Raw genomic sequence first — 12,819 nt, 5'->3', positions numbered from 1 at the left:
TGATGGACTGTGATGGTTAAACTAGCTGCCTTCCATCTCTGAACTGAGCTTTGCTTTGCTTTAACCCTTCCCCCATACTTTAAACATTTTGTCTAGCTCATCTAGCTTATCCTTCTTGTGCCTTCTAGGTTCAGAGCAGAACACCAGTCCTAGCACCTTTTGTCCGTTCCAGTTCAGCAGACACATTAGCAGTGCTGACAGACCTTGGGGAAAATCTGTTACTTCCCAATTTGTTCTTTCTGGAGTCAAATATGCGTGATCTACTCCTCTTAGCCCTGCAGAGAGAATTTACTACTGAAAATGGAACCAGATTCACATCTGCCCTGTGCATCAGTTGAAAACATTGGTCAAGTTTAATTTCAGAATTGCAATAAGAGGCAGTGCTGTAAGAAACAAGGTTCACTTGATGGGCATGCATTGGGGAGAATCTGTTTGGTCTGTCACCTTGGTTTGCTAACCACTCAAGTCAAAAGACTTGGGCTCAGTTCCTGTATTAAAATGTGTGCAAGAAACTGGGTGTGACCCTTGTTATCCTCAAAAGGGCTGGCAGCCTCTTTGGGGCATAGATGAGACTGGAATAGGGGAGCAAGTGAGATCACTGTGTTGGGACTGCTGAGCGGCACAACTCTCCCAATGCACTTAATTTTTGAAGAGGCAAGGAGCAGGCACAGTGCAACTAGATCTCTTCTGTGAATGCAGATATGTAAAGGATAAAATTAACCTCACCCTTGCATGCACCTCTTTGTCTCAGTTTGACTGTTCTGCCAGCAAGGCAATATTTAGGTATTGGGAGGGGAGGGGGAAGGAAGTAGCTTGTTCTTTGCTTCCGTGGTTTGATAGTCTAAATGTTCTTGTTTCAAACTGCTGCTGTCCCTGTACTGCTGACTGCTTCTCTCCAGCTGGAGCTTTTTAGGCTATTCTTGCTTGGAAAAAAGAGACAGGGCTATTTCATCAGGGAACACTGCACTATAAGAAGCTGTATGAATGCAGCTTCAACTAGCTTTTAATTTCAGCGCTGAATCTTCCAACATTACTTGCTTTTTCTTCCACTTGCCCCCTCTCACCTGAAAGAAAGTTACATTTCTTCTTCCTTGACTTATTAGCATCTTTACAACATGCCAAGGAAGTGTGTGGAAACATGCTGTTCTCCTTATTGGTAGTGACTAAACAGGACATATCCTCTTCTGGCTTATTTCTGCTTGCACTATGCACATAGCTGCCATAGTGGCTTTGAGCAAAAATGGATATGAACAAAAGAAACAGCAACAAAACTTCTGGCCTAAAGCATCTTCTTTAAGATCTCCAGCAAAAATTACCTGTCCCTTTGCAGTTCCAATGTCAACACATACCTATGTCCGATTGTAAGGAGGGTGGTGGCAGGGATGGTGAAACAATGCTCCACTATGGCTGCTCTTGTATCTAAGTTGTACTAGTGTGGTCAAAGCTCAGTCTGCTCTCTGATGTGTCAGATGTGGTGGGAGAACCAAAGGCAGTGTCTGCTGGGTTTAGTGTGGTAGAGCCAAATCAGCTCAAGAAAACTTAACAAACCACTGTCATAAGTCTATGTTTTCAAGTCTGGCAGTGTTATCCAGCAATAGCAGTGTCACTTAATACCTGTTCTGCTTTAATAGGCCAGTGCTAAGGAGCTAGCTTTACCTACCTCATGTAGGTTCTCATAGATTCGTAGATGCATAGATGTTAGGGGCTGAAAGGTACCTCAGAAGATCATTGAGTGATGTTTCAGCTGCTTTTGTACATTATTTAAAGAGTAGCTTCCTGGTCTTAATTCTGAAGTCACTTCTTACAGAGAAAAAACTTTTGGCCATATTTTCTTCTGAGGTCTGACTAGAACAAAGGTGTACATATCCACATGCAGATAGCCATAGTCAACACACAGTGTGCATATCTGAACTCCTTCCCTTCAACTGTCACACACGTAGATGGGCTAGTTCTTTCAAAGGGAAAGCAATGCTCAAAGAACTGGAGGTAGGACTATAAATAATGGGACAATACTGTTTCCACCATTCTCATCACCAGGGGTTTTGTCTTTTATTTGGCCAAAGAAGTTAAGATGTGTTAAGATGCAACCTGTGCTTAGGAGGGAAAACTCTTTAGTACTACAAAACATTTTTCCTTGAGCAGCTCAGGGAAGAGGTGACAGTGTAAAGTGCCAGATGTACTCCACTTGAGTAGTACAGCAGACTGCAGATTTTACTGGCAGATGTTTGAAACATCTGGAGTAAAACAGCCCTCTTTCTACAAGAAACTCTTTATGTGGGCTGTCACCTTAACAGGGGTTATGGGTAGCTATGAGCCCTGGGAGTAAAGCTTGGATTTTTAGAACTTCCAAAAATAGTTTTCCTTGTGACTCAAAAATCCCCTTTCCAAATTAAAGACGTCTCTTGAGACCTGGATACTGGCAACAGTGGAACATATTTCCTTTGCCTCCTGTCTCATGTTTGCAGCAAAAGCATCTTGACAACTGTCAATGTTGTAGAAGTCTGCAGAGTTAAAAAGCCAAGGAAGCCAAATTCACAAGTTTTGAGTTTGGCACCATGGTTGTGGATTGATGATTCTTTTACATGAGGCAAAAAAAATAGGGAAAGCATGTCATGATCCTTGAGGGTGGAGAAATCGGGGATGGGGTGGGGGGATGGGACATAAACCCCCCCACATGGAATCTAAAGCTCTTATATATGATCAGTTCAAATCTGAGTTGGATTTGTGACTTCTTAGCTTTGAATACCTTTCCAGCCAGGCATTTTTTCTGCATGTGAAATGAAGTACACTAGCAACTCAGTTTGCTTTATACAAGCAGACTTCAGCTGACTCTGGCTCAGGGTCTTGTCCTGAGTGAAAGGATAAGAAGAGAGAAGCAACTAAATGATGACTTAGTACAGTGGGTACCAGCCTTTTTGGCAGGCATGCCACAAATTTACCTGGTATCCTCCCTGAGCGCCACTCCGATCCACTTCACATGTCTAGCCTGCTGCTCTGTTTTCTGCTTCCTGTCCCACCTGCTGCTATGCTGCCTGTCCCCTCCCCAATTTGCCATATGCCACATAGGCTGCCTGTGCCATTTGTGGCATGCATGCCTGGCTTAAGAGATGTCTCTTCTGTAGATTCAGGAGAGACCCACCTTCTGTTCCCCATCTGAAGAGTACAGTATGTCAACTTAAAGCAAAATTAAACAGAGGAGGAAAATAGCTGACTGCAAATAAGTATTGGTGACTCTCCTACAGGTAACACCACAGGGAATAAGCAACTTTAGAATATCTTAAAGCCACAGGGGCATGTCTACGGGACATGGGTTTCTGGTGGTACGACGCACTCTTTTCACTTAGCAGAAATGGTTCCACTTAAGAACTGATTCATTTGGGCAGCTGGACCTTGTGCATGGATGAAGTGGCTTGCAGGAGGTTAAGAAGAAATGCAGACCTCCTCAGTGCTTTTCATGTACCACATTGCTGCTTTAGCTCATTGTATTTCTGGAAATGGAAATATCCACTTGTTCCCTTGTGTAACTTCTCACCGGCGTCTCAATTATACTCTGGACAAATTTATAGTAACTAGGCTTTACATGAGCTATCGCACAGTAAAACAGATGCTGCCAAGCTTCTGGGAGGTGGGCATCTGTTTTCTGCAGTGAAATGTAGACTTTGTGTAAACTACAGATCTCTGTGAATGCAGGGGAATTGGATTTCTCTGGCTAACTGCAGGGCCTATGGAATAAGTTAGTAATAAATTAGTTGCGTAGATACCACTGAATACTTAGCAAGGTGTCTTGGAGAGAGGTCTTGCACCATCTTGGCAAATTTGCTTTTGGCCATTATTGCCAAACTGTTCAAGTATTTGGCTTGTGCTTTTTTTGTTGTTGTTGTTGTTGTTTGGGGGTTCTTTTTCTCCATCTCTTGCTGTCCCAAAACAGCACCTTGAAGTCTGACTAGCTTCAGACGTGAAACCTCATATCTCTAGAAGACTAATTTGTTGTTCTGATGTGTCTCTCTTGCAGACCTACTCAGGCCTGTTTTGTGTGGTTATAAATCCCTACAAGAACCTGCCCATATACTCAGAAGAGATTGTGGATATGTACAAAGGCAAAAAGCGGCACGAGATGCCTCCTCATATCTATGCTATCACAGACACTGCCTACAGGAGTATGATGCAAGGTGAGTGCTGGCTGCTGGGGCAAGGGTTGTGAAGTCTGTGATGTTCAAAGGTGCTCCACACAAAAAAATCAAAATTCTTTCAGTTTTGTGAGAAGGAATCACTATCCCAATGCAACTTCCTGATCATCACCCCTTGGAAGGGGAAGTATGTAGGGTCAGGAGAGATTGGGGTGGGGGGAAACCATTAATAGTAAGTCATTGAAATCCAGTCAGAAGAACGAGCCTTGTTTTTTTTGTGACCAGCCATAATAGACTTTAACCCTCTGACACAGGTTATTATAACCTGAGGTTTTATTGAGAACCGTTGAGCAGTTTTTCCCTCGCTGAGGGTTAAAAATGATTGATTTGCTAGTTAATGCAGCCTATTATATATATCGTGTTTTCATAGATTAAAAAGTCAAACTCTATCTTTTTTTTTTTTTTTGGCTAGTTTGCTGCATATGTGTATCAGGCATAAAGAACTGTATATGATTTTTTGGCGCTAAAGCAAAAGGAAGTACAGCTCTTCAGTTAATGCATACCTTGGTGTTATTTTGGCCCCCTTGTATGGAGCCCTGCAGTCATCTGTTTAAAGAATGGAAGCCTTTGGTTGGGACACCTGTAAAATGCATGTGTGTATAGGAGTGAATTCTGTACTTTTTCCTGTTTTGGTATGTAGGATATGTGTGCAGAACTAGGCACTCTTTGTAGCAGTCCTAAGGGAGACTGAGTATGACTGTCTGAAATAGTAATAAACTGGAGCACAACTAGGTGGAGGATTGAAGCTGAGACACTTCCATCTTCATGGAAATAGTTCAACATTTAACATTTAAAAAACAAACAAACCACAGTCTTGGTAACTTCACCTGCTTTCCACACCCTCTTTTGAAGAATGACCAGAGGAAATTCAGTTTCCAATCAGTGAGATGACATTGGCCGATGACCTCCCAGTCTCCCTTAACTCCTGAACCATTCAAACTTCTTAGTATATTGTGCTACAGTAGGGATTGCAAGGGAACAGAAAGATCGCTGCTTCCCTGGGGCCTAGATCAGTGAGCCTGAGCAGTTCCCGTAGGCAGGAAGAGGAATGCTGATGAAGGCTGCTTAGGATATAGCTCTGCAGGATACTTAATGTGGTGGATAAAGGAAGGTGAAGTGGAAAATTGCTTTCCGGAGATTTGGCCAGGTCCCAGAGGGATGTAGGCAGGATGGCAGACTTGCAGGAGTAGAGAGGTAACTTGTTTAAAGGCATACTTTCCTACTGAGAATTACCTGAGAGGTTTCCTGCGTGTTGCTCTGTGAAGATACTTTGCTTCATTCTGAGCAACTCCCTGGGAACTTGCCCTCTGTGGAACCTCCTTTCCTCTTTAAACAAAGGAATCTCGGTGTCTGCTCAAGTGACCAGGGCAGATGTACCTTCTGCACAATACACAGCAGTACAGCTGCTCATAAACGTCTTATCTCCAATTCACTTCCTCTATTGCTTCCTTCTTTCCCGTCTGCCCCTTGTCAGCCAGAGCAGGAATGTGTATTTTTCTTTAAACAAACCACTGTCACCAACTTCTTCCTAGTAGAGTCGCTGGTTTGTTGGAAGAAACATATCTTCTGTGCAGCAGCTTAGGCAATTCCTCTGCTATTCTCACGGGATTTCTGGAAAACAAGAGGCTTCCTTTTGTTTAGGACTACCACTCAAGCCACTTGAAGTATCTCCAGGAAGCATCCTGTATGGCGTCATTGCCAGATGTACTACCTGGTGCTGAGGACACTAGCAGGATGTTGGTAGTTTTAAATGCCTTAAGAGTGAATGGTGAACTTCCCTTGTGTGTTGAGGTAGTTCAGAACCACTTAACTGATCACTGATCCATCTCCTTCAGCTTTCTACAGTCTTTTTTTTTTTTAATCATGTACAGTGTTACAGAACCCAGAAATCCCAGTTCCATTTTTTTTCCTCTTCACAAAACTGAAGGATGGAAGTCCAGCCTCTGTTTTCCCAGCACTTACTTTCTTTTGAACTCTCTGTATTTTATTCCCTGCAGTATGGGAAGAAGTAGCAGGTGGAAGAATAAAGAGGATTGACTAGAATCCTATCCCCCTTCAAACTGTTCTTAACCTTTACCCTGCTCTCATAAAACATCACCTACACCTGACATGCTCTGAGCATGGTTTCTGAGCCACAAGTGACTCTTCAGGTTACCACCTGCAGCTCTGCAGAAACTGCTTCCAAAATGTTGTGGGTTCTTTTTCATCAGTGGTTGCATTGTGTATGTCTTTCCTGCAGTTGTAAGTAATGTGGCACGTGTGCAATCTATTTCTGTTAATTGCCCTACAAGTACTGTGTAGTGCAGGGCTGGGCAAAATGCTGCTTGCGGGCCAGATGCAGCCTACCAGGCCATTCTATCCAGCCTGTGGGGCCCCTAAAAAATTTAGAAAATTAATACTTATCTACCCCTGGCTGCCTGTCATGCAGCCCTTGATGGCTTGCCAAAACTCAGTAAGCGGCTCTCCACCCAAAATAATTGCACGCCCCTGCATTTGGGGGGAGAGGGAGGATGGTGGTTGTTTCCTTTTGCACTGAAGTGTGTTTGCCCTCCCACACATGTTGTGGTTCTCTGGTTAAGACTGCTCATTTATTTCATGGGCTGATGAGAACTGAACTATACAGTGAATAGCAGCCTTGCCTGTCTGGTTGATTTGCCACAGGTTCCTTTGCTCAGGCTGAAACGGCTAGTTGTCCAGTTTCATTTGAGCACTTGCTGGACTATGAGATCATTCCCAGTTGGCAGTTTGGTTAGGCTGCTGTGATCACACTGTTTGAGAAGGTTTTGCAGGGGGATCTCAGTGTGGGCTTTGTCTTTTACAAAGTGGCAGAGTTGCTTTAAAGCAGGTATCTAATTCACCATACCAAATGGCAGGAACCCTAAAGCGTTGGGGTAGCTTTATGGCTGCACTTCTGGGAGCAGGAGGATGGAAAGCTGTTGTAATGTGTCAGGCCACAGCCAGCCATCCTCCAGGGCAAGGGAAAGCAACATTCCTCTTCTGCTTTCTCCATTTTGCTTAGCCTATGGGGGAGGCTTGGTGCAGCAGTTGGTGGTATGGGAAGAATCTGCACTGAGAACAGATGAAAGGGCCTTATGCTTTGCAAAAATTGAAGGCGTTTAGGATTAATCCTCATCCGCCAGACTCTTTTTGTAGCCTAACATGCAGGGAATCCTCTGTGGTATGAGTGGCTTTAAAGGAGGATGGCAAGCTGGCGACTCTAACCTCTGTCAGCATGGGGTGCAGTTATCTCGTGAGCTGACAGAGCGGAAAAGCCTTGCACGTTAATTGGTTTGGATTCCAGATTTTGTTTGGTTTCACTGAGTTTATAGTATCCTAATAAGCAGCCTGTCCAGGGTTAGGGTGGGGTTGGGAAGGGGGACTGGAGTTGGAATAAAAGCAGCTAATCCAGAAACTATTTAACCCTTTGTCATGCTTCTGTGTTGACTCTGGCTTTAAGAGCTTGGTCCTCTGTCTGACAGCTGTAGATGCCTCTTTACTCAAGGTGTACCAGTGCTTATATGATCATTGCGTGTAGGTCAACTTAATCCAAAGCTGTCCAGTGAACTAGAAGCATGATAGAAATATTTGTCCATAGTTCGAGTGATACAGATCCTCCCCTTTCCCCCACTCCCAAGTTTACTCTGCTGTGCGGAGCTTGGAGACACTCCAGAATTTTAACCTTGCAAGCATAATAACCTTGAAAATACTGAGATGTAGAGTAACATTGTACTTGAACTTTCTAGTTCTCCGTTGTCCAGGACCTAGCTCACTATTTTCAGTAGAAATGGCTTTATAGCAGTGGAGAGTTGATGCATAGTGGCTTCAAATGGAGAGATGTCTTTTTAAACAGATGAATCATTGCTTCTAATGTATCTGTAGCATTAGAAGCATGGTGGGAGTAGAAATTCTTTACTTCCCCTAAACTTTTAGACCAGTGAGTGTGCGGTGTCTCAGGGAATCCATCTTTGAAACCTGTATATTAGAATTGTTGCAAGAGAGCTTTTTGGGTTAGCCAGACAATTCTGATCATCTATTCAAAGTGCATGTCAAGACTGTTATCAGTAAAATATTGTGTAAGGTCAGATGCCACACGAATATTTCTTAAAAGTTATTGTGAAATCCCTGCACAAGATTGTGACAGCATGGGGTAACCAGGGGTGCAAGTATATGAAAAATGGCTTCTTCAGAGCTTCTTCCTAGGAAGTATACTCTATTTTTTTTCTCTCTCTTTCTCCAGTCCACCTTACATCCAATCTACCACTGGCCTGAGCACGCTGACTGACTAAGAAGGAAACAATTCATTTCCCATTTCATTTTCTGTTGGTAGTGGGTTGGATGAAAAATCTTAAGTTTGTGGCCTATTAAATGCTCCTTGACCTCCTTGGATGAGTCCCCAGTGGTGCCAGACGGCCAGTGTGCTGTTGGTGTTTACTTGGGAGCCTGCCAGAATAAGAGTTTAACATCTAATTCCAAGTAACTTCATGCAGGAGTTAGGATTTTAATAATCTTGTTTCATTAATGGAAGGATTGATTCCAGGGATCCTGAAACGAACCATTGCTTATATAGAGTCTAATGTTGATCTTGTACAGTAGTTTGTACAACCTCCATGGGTTCTGTAGGATGTCTTGCTTCTAGTATAGTTTGCCTTCAGCAGCTGTTTTGTCTAAAGGACAATGGTGGCTATCCTGAAAAGTATTCAGTGGGTAGGAAAAGTGTGTCAAGCTGGTGTGGCGGGGGGGGAGAGGGAAGCAATAAAGTGCTATCACTCTTGGCCTCCAAATGCAGCATGTGCAGGGCAAAATGAAGAAAACATTCTGGCTGCCTCTCCGTGGATTTGAGTGAATCTAATCTAATAGGAAAATGATAATGCAGTACAGCACAACACCCTGCTCTTCCCTCAGAGGGGGGAGATTCAAGTTCTTCCATGGTCTACAGCTAAATTTGTCACGTTTCATAGGACAAAGTCTACTTGAGCTGACTTTATATAGAAGTTGAGCCTGAAATAGTTTGCATCTCTCTTGCGTGTTTACATACTTCATAAATTTCAGAGTAAATAGGGCATTTCTGGTTTTGTTTAGCTTGACCGGACTCACCAGCCGGCATTCCAGCCTTTTTTTTTTTTTGCGTCAGACTTGTTGGAGCTGGTCTAATACACTGAATTGTCTGCTTCACAAAGGGTGTTCTGCTTTACCTATCCTTGGATACTGAACTCCTGGTGACAATACTGCAAAACTTTAACTGGCTTTTTTTCCAGCTGCATCTTCATTGCTAGAGGAATGAGCTTTTTGGGTCTTGGGGAAGCACTGGACATTTTTAAAATGGCATAAGGATCTCATTATTGCAGTAGTGTTGGAGTGACGTTGTAGCCATCATGGTCCAGGAAATATGTGAGAACAAGGATGTTTTTGGTTGGGTGATTTCTCCTAACCATGCAGCTAGTCCAGTAAAATACTATCAAAAAAAAAATCTCCTTGCGTCTTCCATAAGGATCCAGTTCATTTCCCAGTAAAACTGAAGGAAAACTATGACTGACATCATTGGATAAGTATCTAAAGTAAACCTGAGGATGGGGTCAGGGTCACTGTTAGGTTTGGGGCTTGATCACGGAGACTCATAGTTGAATGGAAACAGTGGTGTAGCTTGTGAAGTCCATAGCTTGTTATAGACACAGTACATTTTCTGTTTTGCATTCAGAACCCTTAGTGTCTATGAAATATTATTTCTGATTGATCAGGGAGCATAAAAAGTCCCTTGCCTCATACCTGTGGCTACCCCTGAAAGCCAAAGCAGAAGTGCATGGGCAGTTTTGGAGTTTTTTTAAACTGGCTAGTTCTGATTGTCAGCCCATCTGCTTGTTGTAGTGCTGGGTTTTCTTTCTTCCTTGTTGGGACTTTTTTGATAAGCATTTATGTAGCCTAAAATTGCAGTCAGGATTGCTTTCCTGTTTTGTTACTTCCAGATTCAGATGGGGAATGCTGGAGCAAGGGGTGTGGGATTTGGTCCAGGAATGAATTGGGGAAATAAGGTGGAATGACCGTTTGGCTCAACAAGGTGTGCTTTGCTTAAAGCCCTTACCTTAGAAATCTGGGAGCTTCAGCTGACAAGAAGCCGAACCTTCAGGTTGTGTGACATGCCAACACTACTTCAACTCCCCTTGTCTACTCCAGAGGTTCTGTTGCTGCAGGTTGGCCGAGGCCACCTTCATGTTAATCCTGCTTCTGGATTTTGGGGGAAGTTTGGCTTTGTGACTGTCTGCACTAGTATTTTGCTTCAGTTACTCTTTGGTGCAGCTCTTCCATTCTTGCTGGCATGTTGACCGCAGCACTGTCTAATCCTGCTCATAATTGGCCTCAGTGGTTTGCAGGTTAAATGCCAGTGGTACTTCAAGTTTCTTCTCAGAGCTATTCCATTGGCAGCCCTAGCACTGAAAATGAATGTGGGTATAGATGAGGTTACTGTATAGGGCGCTTTAGGAGCTGGCCCTGTACATGGGTCAGTGGCTTTAATGAGACAATTTGAGGTTAGAGGAGCTGAGAATGGTGGGAGATGGAGGAGATGCTGCATGATGGAGACTTTTTTTTTTCTTCACTTTAACACTAAATCTGTCCAGGTCTCTCACTTCAGCTCAACCCTCTCATTTGGTCAGCCAATCAGTTGCTTAAATTGGACTGCAGGCAGTAGCAGTAGTGCCAGAGGCGATTTAGTAACGGAAACCTAGAGGGCTAAGCAGTTTCTCTGGTCTTGCTTCTGCCAGACCTTACGTTGTGGTTAGGAGGCGGGGCAGTACCACTGCTATGGTTAAGCTTTTTGCCTTAATGAGTCAGCTATAGGCAGGGAGATTGCAAGCCAAGCCTTTGCCTTTCAGCTACACTTCCTCTTAGCTGGAGAGATGATGTCACCATTGTGTGAATGCTATATTACTTCTCCTTTTATGGAGATGAACAGGCTCTCAAAACTGGAGTCGCTCATGCAGAGGAAGTGGGTGATAAAGGCCTTTTAGGATGTTCTGTAACTGAGATGTGTAGCTTAAACTGCACATTCTGTTCCAACCTCTCTCTTCACCACCCCCCCCCCCCAAATCTCTAAAAACAAAAGCTCTGAGTTTGAGGTTGTAGCCATTTGCCCATGGTACCAGCACATGCAAAAGCAGGTCCAGCACTCCCTCCAGTTCATCTGGCCTCTCTCACGGTAGAAGATTTCATTGATGAGCATTGTGTACATGATGCCTTCTTAATCCAAATTGCTGGTTTAACAATGCTTTTGGGAGGCCAAGTGCTTTAAGGCTCTGAAATAAATCTAGAATGAGCTCTGATATTTGGGGATCAAGATGAGACTGGGTTGGGCGTTGCCTTTTTCCCCCACTTCATAGGCTGGAAATAAAGAGCAGTTATCCCCTGTTAGGTAAATTTGAAAACTATTGTTTCTCAACTGTGGATGCTTGAATCCACTTTTGACTGAAGTTTTTCTCTGCCAGCTGGTCTGAAACACAGAAACATGCCTATAATTAGACTAATGAGCTACTTAGGCAAGATGCAGAAGAGTAGTTCTCTTTCAGGTCAGAAAGCAGATGCAGATTCCTTTCATTTACTCTTTCCTGACTGTCCTAATAATAATGAGCAACTGAGGCTGTGGTACCCAGCATATCCTGCCTTGAAGAGTAGGTTGTACATGCTGTCACTGTTGGAGCCGAGCCACGCTCCGAGTTGAGAACTGCCCAGCATACCTGAAAATGGGTACCTCTTTTTCTGGCAGCTGACCTCTAAATCTTGCATCCATAACGGACTGTGAAAAGTCAGAATTGTATGGAACACGTAGCAGATCCTGGAATTTAGAGCAACTCCTAAACTGGAGCAGCTTCTAAAGAGTTTTTTGCTTTTGTCGTACTTTAACGGCTCTTTTTTGGCCCTTTGATGGCTCTGACTTCCTGTTGCTCAATGTATTATTTGAGTTGTCTGTCCGTACACAATTAGAAGAATTCCAGCTATCCCAGGGGCTGCTGCTTTGCAACGCTGGGAAAGAATTTCCCCCTGGATTCCAAAGGGAAACGTTTCCTTTTATGGTAGTGTCTGCATGCGGCCTTGTGACTTGCCTGTGCTTGCAGGTACATTCCTGCTGACTTAAGGAGGAGGTGACTAACACAGCTGCCATGGAGAATGCAAGTGGGAGGGGGCAGCATAGCACTGAAAGGTTCTGGATGTCCCTGTCTAGGGTTTTTCCTGCCTGCTCACCAGCTAAAATGCTGAGCCCACTAATAAGGTGCGAAAGGAAGGCTTTGTATTTTGCCAGTTGCCTGTAAAAGATCATATGGACTGGGTTCCACTGCTAAGTTGCTGCCTCCTTCCCTCTCTCCCTCCTACCAGCTTCTGAAATCCCCTCTGACCAAATGTGACAGGACTGTCCCCCCGGGCAAAGTGACATCAGCTCTCTCTGCTGACATCTGGCCTATGTGGCTGTTTTGACAGCGTGTTGTTGCAAAGGATAGGGAGGCTTCTGTTTAATGTTACCTCTCATCTCAGATAGGCTTCCTGCACATGCCCCTCTGGAACCCAAATTTGAACCTAACTTTTTCTGCTAGCAGATTGGCTGCTTGTCTCTTACTGGCAAAGTTTGAAAAGGCCATAATTACTCAGA

The 12,819-nt window shown here is 43.8% G+C and overlaps 1 protein-coding gene across 1 annotated transcript in view; it reads left to right on the top strand.

The window, feature by feature from the left end:
• Positions 1-12,819, top strand: part of MYH9 (myosin heavy chain 9) — a 90,574-nt gene that overhangs the window by 26,800 nt on the left and 50,955 nt on the right. Inside the window, exon 3 of the mRNA XM_019544829.1 lies at positions 4,013-4,169. Within this exon, the coding sequence (XP_019400374.1) occupies positions 4,013-4,169 (157 nt within the window). The remainder of the gene's footprint in view (positions 1-4,012; positions 4,170-12,819) is intronic.

This window comes from Crocodylus porosus, unplaced genomic scaffold (assembly GCF_001723895.1).
Source record: "Crocodylus porosus isolate Cpor-Errol unplaced genomic scaffold, CroPor_comp1, whole genome shotgun sequence".
Classification (NCBI taxonomy): domain Eukaryota; kingdom Metazoa; phylum Chordata; order Crocodylia; family Crocodylidae; genus Crocodylus; species Crocodylus porosus.
This window is presented reverse-complemented; position numbering and strand designations above follow the sequence as displayed.